Source organism: Larus michahellis, chromosome 27, assembly GCF_964199755.1.
Source record: "Larus michahellis chromosome 27, bLarMic1.1, whole genome shotgun sequence".
NCBI lineage: Eukaryota > Metazoa > Chordata > Aves > Charadriiformes > Laridae > Larus > Larus michahellis.
Genome location: NC_133922.1, coordinates 1,576,029 through 1,590,278, shown reverse-complemented (window position 1 = coordinate 1,590,278; position 14,250 = coordinate 1,576,029). Strand labels below are relative to the sequence as shown.

The 14,250-nt window shown below is 61.3% G+C and overlaps 1 protein-coding gene across 1 annotated transcript; it reads right to left on the bottom strand.

The window, feature by feature from the left end:
• Positions 1-1,872: 1,872 nt before the first annotated feature.
• LOC141735019 (trypsin-like) lies at positions 1,873-13,997 on the bottom strand. Its single transcript, XM_074567434.1, has 5 exons — positions 13,958-13,997; positions 11,325-11,580; positions 8,278-8,579; positions 4,978-5,114; positions 1,873-2,025 (listed from the first exon to the last, which is right to left on the bottom strand). The coding sequence occupies exons 1-5, from the start codon at positions 13,995-13,997 to the stop codon at positions 1,873-1,875; spliced, it is 888 nt and encodes a 295-aa protein (XP_074423535.1).
• Between the last annotated feature and the right edge of the window lie 253 nt (positions 13,998-14,250).

Sequence of the window (14,250 nt, the reverse complement as noted above, 5' to 3'; positions counted from 1 at the left end):
GGGGGGGGGACGGGGAGGACAGGGACAGACGCCAGACGCAGGGGACGGACTCGAGGTTGGGTTTTGCTCCTAATTTATTGGTTTCGACGCCCCCGAAATGAATCGCGTCCCTTCCGCGTGACGTCGGGGCCGCGGCCGCGGCCTCCAGGTGCGGGCCCTGGTGGCCCCCATCCGGTCCTTGAGGGGCTTCTTGGCCCGGCTTACGGTGGCCCGGCTCCGCCTCCCTGGTTGCGGTGGCCCAGCCGGGTGTCCTCGGTCGTGGCCAGGATTTGGTATCTCCAGTGACGGTCCGCCATGGCCCAGATCCGCGTCCCCACGTCCTCAGCTGCCGTCCTTAGTGGCCCAAGTTGGTGGCCCAGAGTCATCTCCGTGGCCGTGGTAGCCCAGGTCGCTGCCCTCTTGTCCCTAGCTGGGGTGGGTGGTGGCCCAGGTCTTTGGCTTCGTGTCACTGGTCGTAGTCCATGGTGGCCCAGATCTGTGGTCCATGGTAGCCCAGATCTGTGGTGGCCCAGGTGTGTGTCTGTGTGTCCTTAGTCGTAGTCCATGGTGGCCCAGATCTTTGGCTTCGTGTCCCTGGTCATAGTCCATGGTGGCCCAGATCTGTGGTCCATGGTGGCCCAGATCTGTGTCTTCATGTCCCTGGTCGTAGTCCATGGTGGCCCAGATCTGTGGTCCATGGTAGCCCAGATCTGTGGTGGCCCAGGTGTGTGTCTGTGTGTCCTTAGTCGTAGTCCATGGTGGCCCACATCATGGTGGCCCACATCCGTGTCTCTGTGTCCTTAGTCGTAGTCCGTGGTGGCCCAGATCTTTGGCTTCGTGTCCCTGGTTGTAGTCCATGGTGGCCCAGATCTGTGGTCCATGGTAGCCCAGATCTGTGTCTTCATGTCCCTGGTCGTAGTCCATGGTGGCCCAGATCTGTGGTCCCTGGTGGCCCAGATCTGTGTCTTCGTGTCCCCGGTCATAGTCCATGGTGGCCCAGATCTGTGGTCCATGGTGGCCCAGATCTGTGGTCCATGGTAGCCCAGATCTGTGGTGGCCCAGGTGTGTGTCTGGGTGTCCTTAGTCAGGGTCTGTGGTGGCCCACATCATGGTGGCCCACATCCGTGTCTCTGTGTCCTTAGTCGTAGTCCCTGGTGGCCCAGATCTTTGGCTTCGTGTCCCTGGTCATAGTCCATGGTGGCCCAGATCTGTGGTCCATGGTAGCCCTGATCTTTGGCTTCGTGTCCCTGGTCGTAGTCCATGGTGGCCCAGATCTGTGGTCCATGGTAGCCCAGATCTGTGGTGGCCCAGGTGTGTGTCTGGGTGTCCTTAGTCGCCGTCTGTGGTGACCCACATCATGGTGGCCCACATCCGTGTCTCTGTGTCCTTAGTCGTAGTCCGTGGTGGCCCAGATCTTTGGCTTCGTGTCCCTGGTCATAGTCCATGGTGGCCCAGATCTGTGGTCCATGGTAGCCCAGATCTGTGTCTTCATGTCCCTGGTCGTAGTCCATGGTGGCCCAGATCTGTGGTCCATGGTGGCCCAGATCTGTGTCTTCATGTCCCCAGTCGTAGTCCATGGTGGCCCAGATCTGTGGTCCATGGTGGCCCAGATCTGTGGTCCATGGTAGCCCAGATCCGTGGTGGCCCAGGTGTGTGTCTGGGTGTCCTTAGTCAGGGTCTGTGGTGGCCCACATCATGGTGGCCCACATCCGTGTCTCTGTGTCCTTAGTCGTGGTCCCTGGTGGCCCAGATCTGTGTCTTCACGGCCCGAGCTGTGGTGGCCCAGATCCGCCTGCCTGTGTCCCTCCTTGGGTTCTTTGGTGGCCCGAACTCGGGGATGGGGTGGGGTGGGGGTGGGGCGGTGGGGGGTCGGGGGGGGGTGGTCACCGGGTCCTAGTTGCGATTCATGGTGTTGAGGATCCAACCCACGTAGTTGCAGACGCGGGTGTAGACCCCCGGGCGGCCGGGGAGGGCGCAGGTCTGTAGCCCCCAGGACACGATGCCTTGGAGGGTCCCGTTGCAGGACAGTGGCCCCCCGGAGTCACCCTGCGGGGAGAGGGGACGGAGCTTGGGGACCTGAAGGTGGCCACGGGGATGGGATGGGGGATGGCCTCGAGTTTGGGTGGCCCAAAGCCATCTCAAGGTGGCCATCGAGGTGGGATGGGGCCAGAGCTTGAGTTTCGGTGGCCATCGAGGTGGGGTTGGGTGGGGAGCTTGAGTTGGGGTGGGCCAAAGCCATCCGAAGGTGGCCATGAAGGTGGGGTTGGGTGGGGAGCTTGAGTTGGGGTGGCCCAAAGCCATCCAAAGGTGGCCATCGAGGTGGGATGGGGCCAGAGCTTGAGTTTCGGTGGCCATGAAGGTGGGGTTGGGTGGGGAGCTTGAGTTTGGGTGGCCCAAAGCCACCTGAAGGTGGCCATTGGGGTGGGATGGGGCCAGAGCTTGAGTTTCGGTAGCCATCGAGGTGGGGTTGGGTGGGGAGCTTGAGTTGGGGTGGCCCAAAGCCACCTGAAGGTGGCCATTGAGGTGGGATGGGGCCAGAGCTTGAGTTTCAGGCCATCAAGGTGGGGTTGGGTGGGGAGCTTGAGTTGGGGTGGCCCAAAGCCATCTGAAGGTGGCCATGAAGGTGGGGTTGGGTGGGGAGCTTGAGTTGGGGTGGCCCAAAGCCATCCGAAGGTGGCCATCGAGGTGGGATGGGGCGAGAGCTTGAGTTTCGGTGGCCATGAAGGTGGGGTTGGGTGGGGAGCTTGAGTTGGGGTGGCCCAAAGCCATCCAAAGGTGGCCATGAAGGTGGGGTTGGGTGGGGAGCTTGAGTTGGGGTGGCCCAAAGCCATCTCAAGGTGGCCATCGAGGTGGGATGGGGCCAGAGCTTGAGTTTCGGTGGCCATGAAGGTGGGGTTGGGTGGGGAGCTTGAGTTGGGGTGGCCCAAAGCCATCCGAAGGTGGCCATGAAGGTGGGGTTGGGTGGGGAGCTTGAGTTGGGGTGGCCCAAAGCCACCCGAAGGTGGCCATTGAGGTGGGATGGGGGCAGAGCTTGAGTTTCGGTGGCCATGAAGGTGGGGTTGGGTGGGGAGCTTGAGTTGGGGTGGCCCAAAGCCACCTGAAGGTGGCCGTCGAGGTGGGATGGGGGCAGAGCTTGAGTTTCAGTGGCCATCAAGGTGGGGTTGGGTGGGGAGCTTGAGTTGGGGTGGCCCAAAGCCATCTGAAGGTGGCCATGAAGGTGGGGTTGGGTGGGGAGCTTGAGTTGGGGTGGCCCAAAGCCATCCGAAGGTGGCCATCGAGGTGGGATGGGGCCAGAGCTTGAGTTTCGGTGGCCATGAAGGTGGGGTTGGGTGGGGAGCTTGAGTTGGGGTGGCCCAAAGCCATCCAAAGGTGGCCATGAAGGTGGGGTTGGGTGGGGAGCTTGAGTTGGGGTGGCCCAAAGCCATCTCAAGGTGGCCATCGAGGTGGGATGGGGCCAGAGCTTGAGTTTCGGTGGCCATGAAGGTGGGGTTGGGTGGGGAGCTTGAGTTGGGGTGGCCCAAAGCCATCCGAAGGTGGCCATGAAGGTGGGGTTGGGTGGGGAGCTTGAGTTGGGGTGGCCCAAAGCCACCCGAAGGTGGCCATTGAGGTGGGATGGGGGCAGAGCTTGAGTTTCGGTGGCCATGAAGGTGGGGTTGGGTGGGGAGCTTGAGTTGGGGTGGCCCAAAGCCACCTGAAGGTGGCCGTCGAGGTGGGATGGGGGCAGAGCTTGAGTTTCAGTGGCCATCAAGGTGGGGTTGGGTGGGGAGCTTGAGTTGGGGTGGCCCAAAGCCATCTGAAGGTGGCCATGAAGGTGGGGTTGGGTGGGGAGCTTGAGTTGGGGTGGCCCAAAGCCATCCGAAGGTGGCCATCGAGGTGGGATGGGGCCAGAGCTTGAGTTTCGGTGGCCATGAAGGTGGGGTTGGGTGGGGAGCTTGAGTTGGGGTGGCCCAAAGCCATCCAAAGGTGGCCATGAAGGTGGGGTTGGGTGGGGAGCTTGAGTTGGGGTGGCCCAAAGCCATCTCAAGGTGGCCATCGAGGTGGGATGGGGCCAGAGCTTGAGTTTCGGTGGCCATGAAGGTGGGGTTGGGTGGGGAGCTTGAGTTGGGGTGGCCCAAAGCCATCCGAAGGTGGCCATGAAGGTGGGGTTGGGTGGGGAGCTTGAGTTGGGGTGGCCCAAAGCCACCCGAAGGTGGCCATTGAGGTGGGATGGGGGCAGAGCTTGAGTTTCGGTGGCCATGAAGGTGGGGTTGGGTGGGGAGCTTGAGTTGGGGTGGCCCAAAGCCACCTGAAGGTGGCCGTCGAGGTGGGATGGGGGCAGAGCTTGAGTTTCAGTGGCCATCAAGGTGGGGTTGGGTGGGGAGCTTGAGTTGGGGTGGCCCAAAGCCACCTGAAGGTGGCCGTGGTGGTGAGATGGGGGATGATCTTGAGTTTTGGTGGCCCGGGGGTGGCCGCGGTGGTGAGATGGGGGTGGCCCTTGAGTTTTGGTGGCCCGGGGGTGGCCGTGGTGGTGAGATGGGGGGTGGCCCTTGAGTTTTGGTGGCCCGGGGGTGGCCGTGGTGGTGAGATGGGGGTGGCCCTTGAGTTTTGGTGGCCCGAGGGTGGCCGCGGTGGTGAGATGGGGGTGGCCCTTGAGTTTTGGTGGCCCGGGGGTGGCCGTGGTGGTGAGATGGGGGTGGCCCTTGAGTTTTGGTGGCCCGAGGGTGGCCGCGGTGGTGAGATGTGGGTGGCCCTTGAGTTTTGGTGTCCCGGGGGTGGCCGTGGTGGTGAGGTGGGGGTGGCCCTTGAGTTTTGGTGGCCCTGAGGTGGCCGTGGTGGTGAGATGGGGGTGGCCCTTGAGTTTTGGTGGCCCTGACGTGGCCGTGGTGGTGAGATGGGGGTGGCCCTTGAGTTTTGGTGGCCCGGAGGTGGCCGTGGTGGTGAGATAGGGGATGATCTTGAGTTTTGGTGGCCCGGGGGTGACATTTGGGGGTGTCCCCGCCCCCGCCCCCCCCCGGCTACCTGGCAGGAGTCGATGCGCTGGTCGCGGACGCCGGCGCAGAGCATGTTGGGGGTGACGCGGCGGGGGTAGGCGGCGCGGCAGGTGGAGGCCGGGATGATGTCGACGTAGGCGCAGATGAGGTGACGCGGCAGGGTCACTGCGGGGGTCAAGGGTCGGGGGTCACATCGGGGCCGGGGGGGGAGTGGGGGACACCGGGATGCTCCGCACCCTACTCGGGGGTTACTCGGAGGTTGGGGGGAGGTTACTCGGAGGTTACTCGGAGGTTAAGTGTAGGTTTACGCGTCGGTTACTCGTGGACTACGCGTAGGTTGCGCGGAGGTTACTCGTGGATTGCGCATAGGTTACTCGTGGATTATGTGTAGGTTGCTCGTAGGTTACTCGTGGACTACGTGTAGGTTACTCGTGGACTACGCGTAGGTTGCGCGGAGGTTACTCGTGGATTAAGCGGAGGTTACTCATAGGTTAAGTGTAGGTTACTCCTGGATTGCGCATAGGTTACTCATGGGTTATGTGTAGGTTGCGCGTAGGTTACTCATGGATTACGCGTAGGTTACTCAAGGATCACGTGGAGGTTACTCGGAGGTTACTCAGGGATTACGTGGAGGTTGCTCGTGGGTTACGCATAGGTTACTCATGGATTATGCGTAGGTTACACATGGATTATGTGTAGGTGACTCGTAGGTTACTCGTGGATTACGCGTAGGTTACTCGTGGATTACGCGTAGGCTACTCGTGGATTACGCATAGGTTACGTGTAGGTTGCACCTGGATTACGCGTAGGTTACTCGTGGATTATGTGTAGGTGGCTCGTAGGTTACTCGTGGATTACGCATAGGTTACTCATGGATTACGCATAGGTTACTCAGAGATTATGTGTAGGTTACTTGTAGGTTACTAATGGATTGCTTGTAGGATACTCAAGGATTACGTGTAGGCTACTCTAGGTTACTTGTAGGTTACTCATTGATTACGTGTAGGTTACTCATGGATTATGTGGAAGTTACTTATAAATTACTCATGGATTACATGTAGGTTACCTGTAGGTTATGCATGGGTTACGTGTAGGTTACTTGTAGGTTACTCATGGATTACTGGTAGGTTACTCATAGGTTACTTGTGGGTTACTCAAGGATTACGCGTAGGTTACTCATGGATTACTCCTATGTTAGTCAAGGATTACGTGTGGGTTACTCATGGATTACTGGTAGGTTACTCATGGATTATGCGTAGGTTACTCATAGGTTACTTGGGGGTTTCTCAAGGATTGCACATGGGTTACTCAAGGGTTACTGGTAGGTTACTCATGGATTATGTGCAGGTTACTCGTAGGTTACTTGGGGGTTTCTCAAGGATTACGTGTGGGTTACTCAATGATTACACGTAGGTTACTCATGGATTACTCCTAGGTTAGTCAAGTATTACACGTGGGTTACTTGTATGTTACTCATGGATTACTGGTAGGTTACTCGTGGTTTACTCAAGAATTACGCGTAGGTTACTCAAGGATTATGCATGGGTTACTAATGGATTACTCGTAGGTTGCTCAAGGATTACGTGTGGGTTACTCATAGCTTTCTCATGGATTATACGTAGATTACTCATGGATTACAAGTAGGTTACTCAAGGGGTACTCGTACCTTAGGTGTAGGTTACTCGAAGCTTACCCATAGGTTACTCCAAGCCTAGTCATAGGTTACTCAAAGATTAAGTGTAGGTTACTTGTCGCTTACTCATAGGTTATGCGTAGGTTACTTAAAAGTTAGGCACAGGTTACTCATAGGTTACTTGAAGGCTAGGCATAGGTTCCTTGAAGGTTACTGCAAGGTTACTCGAAGGTTGGGCATAGATTACTCAAAGGTTAGTCATAGGTTACTCAAAGGTTAGGCATAGGTTACTCCAAGGTTACGCCAAGGTTAGTCATAGATCAGGCATAGGTTCCTTGAAGGTTACTCCAAGGTTACTCGAAGGTTGGGCATAGGTTACTCAAAGGTTAGTCATAGGTTACTCGAAGGTTAGGTGAAGGTTACTCCAAGGTTACTCAAAGGTTAGGCATAGGTTACTCAAAGGTTAGGCATAGGTTACTCAAAGGTTACTCCAAGGTTACTTGAAGGTTAGGCATAGATTACTCCAAGGTTAGTCCAAGGTTGCTTGAAGGTTAGGCATAGGTTACTCCAAGGTTACTCCAAGGTTAGTCATAGGTTACTTGAAGGTTACTCGTAGGTTACTCCAAGGTTACTCAAAGGTTAGGCATAGGTTACTCAAAGGTTAGGCATAGGTTCCTCAAAGGTTACTCCAAGGTTACTTGAAGGTTAGGCATAGGTTACTCCAAGGTTACTCCAAGGTTGCTTGAAGGTTAGGCATAGGTTACTCCAAGGTTACTCCAAGGTTAGTCATAGGTTACTTGAAGGTTACTCCAAGGTTACTCGAAGGTTAGGCATAGGTTACTCCAAGGTTACTCGAAGGTTACGCCAAGGTTAGTCATAGATCAGGCATAGGTTCCTTGAAGGTTACTCCAAGGTTACTCGAAGGTTGGGCATAGGTTACTCAAAGGTTAGGCATAGATTACTCAAAGGTTACTCCAAGGTTACTTGAAGGTTAGGCATAGGTTACTCTAAGGTTACTCCAAGGTTAGGCATAGGTTACTTGAAGGTTACTCCAAGGTTACTCGAAGGTTAGGCATAGGTTACTCGAAGGTTACTCGAAGGTTAGGCATAGGTTACTCGAAGGTTACTCAAAGGTTACTCGAAGGTTAGGCATAGGTTACTCCAAGGTTACTCGAAGGTTAGGCATAGGTTACTCGAAGGTTACTTATAGGTTACTCAAAGGTTAGGCGTAGGTTACCCATAGTTTAGGCGTAGGTTACTCAATGGTGGGGTGTAGGTTACTCCAAGGTTACGTCTAGGTTGCGCCAAGGTTCGGCGTAGGTTAGGGGAAGGTTACTCACGGGTTACTCACGGGTTACTCACGGGTTACTCACACGTTACTCAACGCTTAAGTGGAGGTTACCCAGAGGCCCCCCCATAGGTTTGGCGGAGGTTACTCGAAGGTTACTCGAAGGTTACTCAAAGGTTACTCAAAGGTTACTGATAGGGACAAGGCGGGGGGGGGGGGTGACAGGGCAGCGTGTCCCCCCCACCATGGGGGGTGACGAGGGGGGTGACAGGGCCGTGTGTCGTCCCCCCCCCCAGGGCACTGTGTCCCCTCCATGGGGGGGACAGGGGAGGTGACAGGGACGTGTGGGTCCCCCCCCCCCCGGCCATGGGGCGCCGTCTCTCCTCCCCCCGGGGGCGTCCTCTCACCTTGGGGGGTGGTGACGGTCCCCCAGCCCGAGACCAGGCAGGTGGCGCCGGGGGGGGCGCAGGCGCGGGGCAGGGGGATGGGGCGCACGGCCTGGCCCAGGGCCACCGGCCGGTCCAGCTTGAGGAGCATCAGGTCGTTGTCCAGGGTGGTGGGGTCGAAGGCCGGGTGGGGGATGGCCACCGTCACCCGCCGGTCCTGCTCCGTCCCCTCCCGCCGCTGCAGGTCGTTCTCCCCCAGGCGCAGCCGCAGGCCTCTGCGTCGCCACCCGGGGCCGGGGCGGGGGGGGGGGTGGGGACGGGACGCGGGTGGGACGTGGGGATGGGCGTGGAGGGACCGTGGGGACATGGGGACATGGAGGGGACACGGCGGGGACGTTGGTGGGACGTGGGGATGGGCGTGGAGGGACCGTGGGGACATGGGGACACGGTAGGGGACATGGTGGGGACGTTGGTGGGACGTGGGGATGGGTGTGGGGGGACCATGGGGACATGGAGGGGGAGAGGTGGGACGTGGGGACATGGAGGGGACGTTGGTGGGACGTGGGGATGGGCGTGGAGGGACCATGGGGACATGGGGACACGGTAGGGGACATGGTGGGGACGTTGGTGGGACGTGGGGATGGGTGTGGAGAGACCATGGGGACATGGAGGGGGAGAGGTGGGACGTGGGGACATGGAGGGGACGTTGGTGGGACGTGGGGATGGGCGTGGAGGGACCGTGGGGACATGGGGACACGGTAGGGGACATGGTGGGGATGTTGGTGGTACGTGGGGATGGGCATGGAGGGACCGTGGGGACATGGGGACACGGTAGGGGACATGGTGGGGACGTTGGTGGGACGTGGGGATGGGTGTGGGGGGACCATGGGGACATGGAGGGGGAGAGGTGGGACGTGGGGACATGGAGGGGACGTTGGTGGGACGTGGGGATGGGCGTGGAGGGACCGTGGGGACATGGGGACACGGTAGGGGACATGGTGGGGATGTTGGTGGGACGTGGGGATGGGTGTGGAGGGACCGTGGGGACATGGGGACACGGTAGGGGACATGGTGGGGACGTTGGTGGGACGTGGGGATGGGTGTGGGGGGACCATGGGGACATGGAGGGGGAGAGGTGGGACGTGGGGACATGGAGGGGGACAAGGATGGGACACGGAGGGGACATTGGTGGGACGTGGGGATGGGTGTGGAGGGACCGTGGGGACATGGGGACACGGAGGGGACATGGCAGGGACATTGGTGGGACGTGGGGATGGGTGTGGAGGGACCATGGGGACATGGGGACGTTGGTGGGACGTGGGGATGGGTGTGGAGAGGGATGGGGACATGGGGACACGGAGGGGACATGGTGGGGACGTTGGTGGGACGTGGGGATGGGTGTGGAGGGACCATGGGGACATGGAGGGGGAGAGGTGGGACGTGGGGACAAGGAAGGGACATTGGTGGGACGTGGGGATGGGTGTGGAGGGACCATGGGGACACGGAGGGGACGTTGGTGGGACGTGGGGATGGGTGTGGAGGGACCGTGGGGACATGGGGACACGGAGGGGACATGGCAGGGACATTGGTGGGACGTGGGGATGGGTGTGGAGGGACCATGGGGACATGGAGGGGACGTTGGTGGGACGTGGGGATGGGTGTGGAGGGACCATGGGGACATGGAGGGGACGTTGGTGGGACGTGGCGATGGGTGTGGAGAGGGATGGGGACATGGGGACACGGAGGGGACATGGCAGGGACATTGGTGGGACGTGGGGATGGGTGTGGAGGGACCATGGGGACATGGAGGGGACGTTGGTGGGACGTGGGGATGGGTGTGGAGGGACCATGGGGACACGGAGGGAACGTTGGTGGGACGTGGGGATGGGTGTGGAGGGACCATGGGGACATGGGTGGGACGTTGGTGGGACGTGGGGATGGGTGTGGAGGGACCATGGGGACATGGGGACGTTGGTGGGACGTGGGGATGGGTGTGGAGGGACCATGGGGACATGGAGGGGGAGAGGTGGGACGTGGGGACATGGAGGGGGACAAGGATGGGACACGGAGGGGACATGGGTGGGACGTGGGGATGGGTGTGGAGGGACAATGGGGACATGGGCACACGGAGGGGGACACGGGTGGGACACGTGGGGGTGGAGAGTCCCTCGTCCCCCGGCCGTGTCCCTCCAGCCACGCGTGTCCCCTCGTCACGTCCCTGTTGTCTATGTCCCCTTCCCCGTGGGGTGTCCCCTTCCCCTTGGGACGTCTCCTTCTCCATGGGGTGTCCCCGTCCCCGTGGGGTGTCCCCGTGGGGTGTCCCCTTCCCCATCAGGTGTCCCCTTCCCCTTGGGATGTCCCCTTCTCCCTGGAGTGTCCCCATGGGTTGTCCCCTTCCCTTTGAGCTGTCCCCTTCCCGTTGGGATGTCCCCGTGAGGTGTCCCCTTCCCCTTGAGATATCTCCTTCCCCATGGGTTGTCCCTGTCCCCGTGGGGTGTCCCCTTCCCCTTGGGACGTCTCCTTCTCCATGGGTTGTCCCCGTCCCCGTGGGGTGTCCCCTTCCCCTTGGGACGTCTCCTCCATGGGGTGTCCCCTTCCCCGTGGGGTGTCCCCATCCCCATGAGGTGTCCCCTTCCCCTTGGGACATCTCCTTCTCCATGGGGTGTCCCCATGGGGTGTCCCCTTCCCCTTGAGATATCTCCTTCCCCATGGGTTGTCCCTGTCCCCGTGGGGTGTCCCCTTCCCCTTGGGACGTCTCCTCCATGGGGTGTTCCCGTCCCCATGGGATGTCCCCTTCCCCTTGGGACGTCTCCTTCTCCATGGGGTGTCCCCGTCCCCGTGGGGTGTCCCCGTGGGGTGTCCCTTTCCCCATCAGGTGTCCCCTTCCCCATCAGGTGTCCCCTTCCCCTTGAGTTGTCCCCTTCCCGTTGGGATGTCCCCATGGGTTGTCCCCTTCCCCTTGAGATATCTCCTTCCCCATGGGTTGTCCCTGTCTTCATGGGGTGTCCCCCTCCCCGTGGGGTGTCCCCGTCCCCGTGGGGTGTCCCCCGGCGGGGTGTCCCCACCTGCTGTTGCAGTGGGCGGCCGTGAGCACCCAGTTGGCCCTCAGCAGGATGCCACCGCAGAGGACGGGCCGGTAGATGTAGACCTGCCATGGCTGGGAGAAGGGGCGGCAGGGGTAGCCCCCGATGATCCTGTCCTCGTCCCTCGTGGCCCGCGCCTCCGGCAGGGACACGGGGACGCAGATCGGCTCCGTCCCTTCCCCGACGTCCTTCTGGTCATGAGGACAAGGGCCACCAGATGGGGTCTGGCCCCAGGCTTCTCCTGCCGGGAGGACGTGGGTCACCAGACGTCCTCACCCCTGGGTTCCTTCCGTGGGGACGTGGGCCACCAGACGTGTCCCCTCCCCAGGTTCCTTCCATGGGGACAGGAGCCACCAGACGTGTCCCCTCCCCAGGTTCCTTCCATGGGGACGTGGGCCACCAGACGCGTCCCCACCCCAGGTTCCTTCCATGGGGACAGGAGCCACCAGACGCGTCCCCTCCCCAGGTTCCTTCCATGGGGACGTGGGCCACCAGATGTGTCCCCTCCCCAGGTTCCTTCCATGGGGACGTGGGCCACCAGAAGTGTCTCCTCCCCAGGTTCCCTCCATGGGGACGTGGGCCACCAGACGTGTCCCCTCCCCAGGTTCCTTCCATGGGGACAGGGGCCACCAGATGCGTCCCCTGACCAGGTTCCTTCCATGGGGACGTGGGCCACCAGACGTGTCCCCTCCCCAGGTTCCTTCCATGGGGACGTGGGCCACCAGATGTGTCCCCTCCCCAGGTTCCTTCCATGGGGACAGGAGCCACCAGACGCGTCCCCACCCCAGGTTCCTTCCATGGGGACAGGAGCCACCAGAAGTGTCCCCTCCCCAGGTTCCTTCCATGGGGACGTGGGCCACCAGACGCGTCCCCACCCCAGGTTCCTTCCATGGGGACAGGAGCCACCAGAAGTGTCCCCTCCCCAGGTTCCTTCCATGGAGATGTGGGCCACCAGACGCGTCCCCTCCCCAGGTTCCTTCCGTGGGGACAGGGGCCACCAGACGCGTCCCCTCCCCAGGTTCCTTCCGTGGGGACAGGGGCCACCAGATGCGTCCCCTCCCCAGGTTCCTTCCATGGAGACGTGGGCCACCAGATGCGTCCCCTGCCCAGGTTCCTTCCGTGGGGACAGGGGCCACCAGATGCGTCCCCTCCCCAGGTTCCCTCCATGGGGACAGGAGCCACCAGATGTGTCCCCTCCCCAGGTGCCCTCTATGGGGACGTGGGGAAGGCATGGAGGGGACACGGGGGGACGTGAGGGGACACATGGGGACGTGGGCCACCAGACGCGTCCCTTCCCCAGGTTCCTTCCGTGGGGACAGGGGCCACCAGACGCGTCCCCTCCCCAGGTTCCTTCCATGGAGACATGGGCCATCAGACGCGTCCCTTCCCCAGGTTTCCTCCATGGGGACAGGAGCCACCAGACGCGTCCCCTCCCCAGGTTCCTCCCGTGGGGACAGGAGCCACCAGATGTGTCCCCTCCCCAGGTTCCTTCCATGGGGACAGGAGCCACCAGATGTGTCCCCTCCCCAGGTTCCTTCCATGGAGACATGGGCCATCAGACGCGTCCCTTCCCCAGGTTTCCTCCATGGGGACAGGGGCCACCAGAAGTGTCCCCTCCCCAGGTTCCCTCCATGGGGACGTGGGCCACCAGACGCGTCCCCTCCCCAGGTTCCTTCCATGGGGACGTGGGCCACCAGACGTGTCCCCTCCCCAGGTTCCTTCCATGGAGATGTGGGCCACCAGACGTGTCCCCTCCCCAGGTTCCTTCCATGGGGACGTGGGCCACCAGATGTGTCCCCTCCCCAGGTTCCTTCCATGGGGACAGGAGCCACCAGATGCGTCCCCTCCCCAGGTTCCTTCCATGGAGATGTGGGCCACCAGACGTGTCCCCTCCCCAGGTTCCTTCCATGGGGACAGGAGCCACCAGACGCGTCCCCTCCCCAGGTTCCCTCCATGGGGACGTGGGCCACCAGATGCGTCCCCTCCCCAGGTTCCTTCCGTGGGGACAGGGGCCACCAGACGCGTCCCCTCCCCAGGTTCCTTCCGTGGGGACGTGGGCCACCAGACGTGTCCCCTCCCCAGGTTCCTTCCGTGGGGACAGGGGCCACCAGACGCGTCCCCTCCCCAGGTTTCCTCCATGGGGACAGGGGCCACCAGAAGTGTCCCCTCCCCAGGTTCCTTCCATGGGGACAGGAGCCATCAGAAGTGTCCCCTCCCCAGGTTCCTTCCATGGGGACAGGGGCCACCAGATGCGTCCCCTGCCCAGGTTCCTTCCATGGAGATGTGGGCCACCAGACGTGTCCCCTCCCCAGGTTTCCTCCATGGGGACGTGGGCCACCAGACGCGTCCCCTCCCCAGGTTCCTTCCATGGGGACGTGGGCCACCAGACGCGTCCCCTCCCCAGGTTCCTTCCATGGGGACGTGGGCCACCAGACGCATCCCCTCCCCAGGTTCCTTCCATGGGGACGTGGGCCACCAGACGCGTCCCTTCCCCAGGTTTCCTCCATGGGGACGTGGGCCACCAGACGCGTCCCCTTGCCAGTCTCCTTCCACAGGGACATGGGGAGGTCACTGAGGGGACACGGGGGGGACGCGGGGGGAGGTGGAACCCCACATACCCGTCAGCAGGAGGAGCACCGTGATGGGCAGCAGCTCCATGGCCCTGAGGGGGACGCGGAGGAGGGTCAGTGGGGCCACCGGCCTGTCCCTGTCCCCTCCCTCTGTCCCCGCGTCCCCCCTTCCCTCCCATCTTCCTTCCCTCCTCCCTCCGTCCCCCTTCCTTCCTCCTTCCCATCCCTTCTTCCGTCCTTCCTCCTCCTCCTCCCCTCCTTCCCTCCTCCTTCCCTCCGTCTTTCCTCCTTCCATCCCCCTTCCTTCCCCCTTCCCTCCCTCCATCCCCCCCTTCCATCTC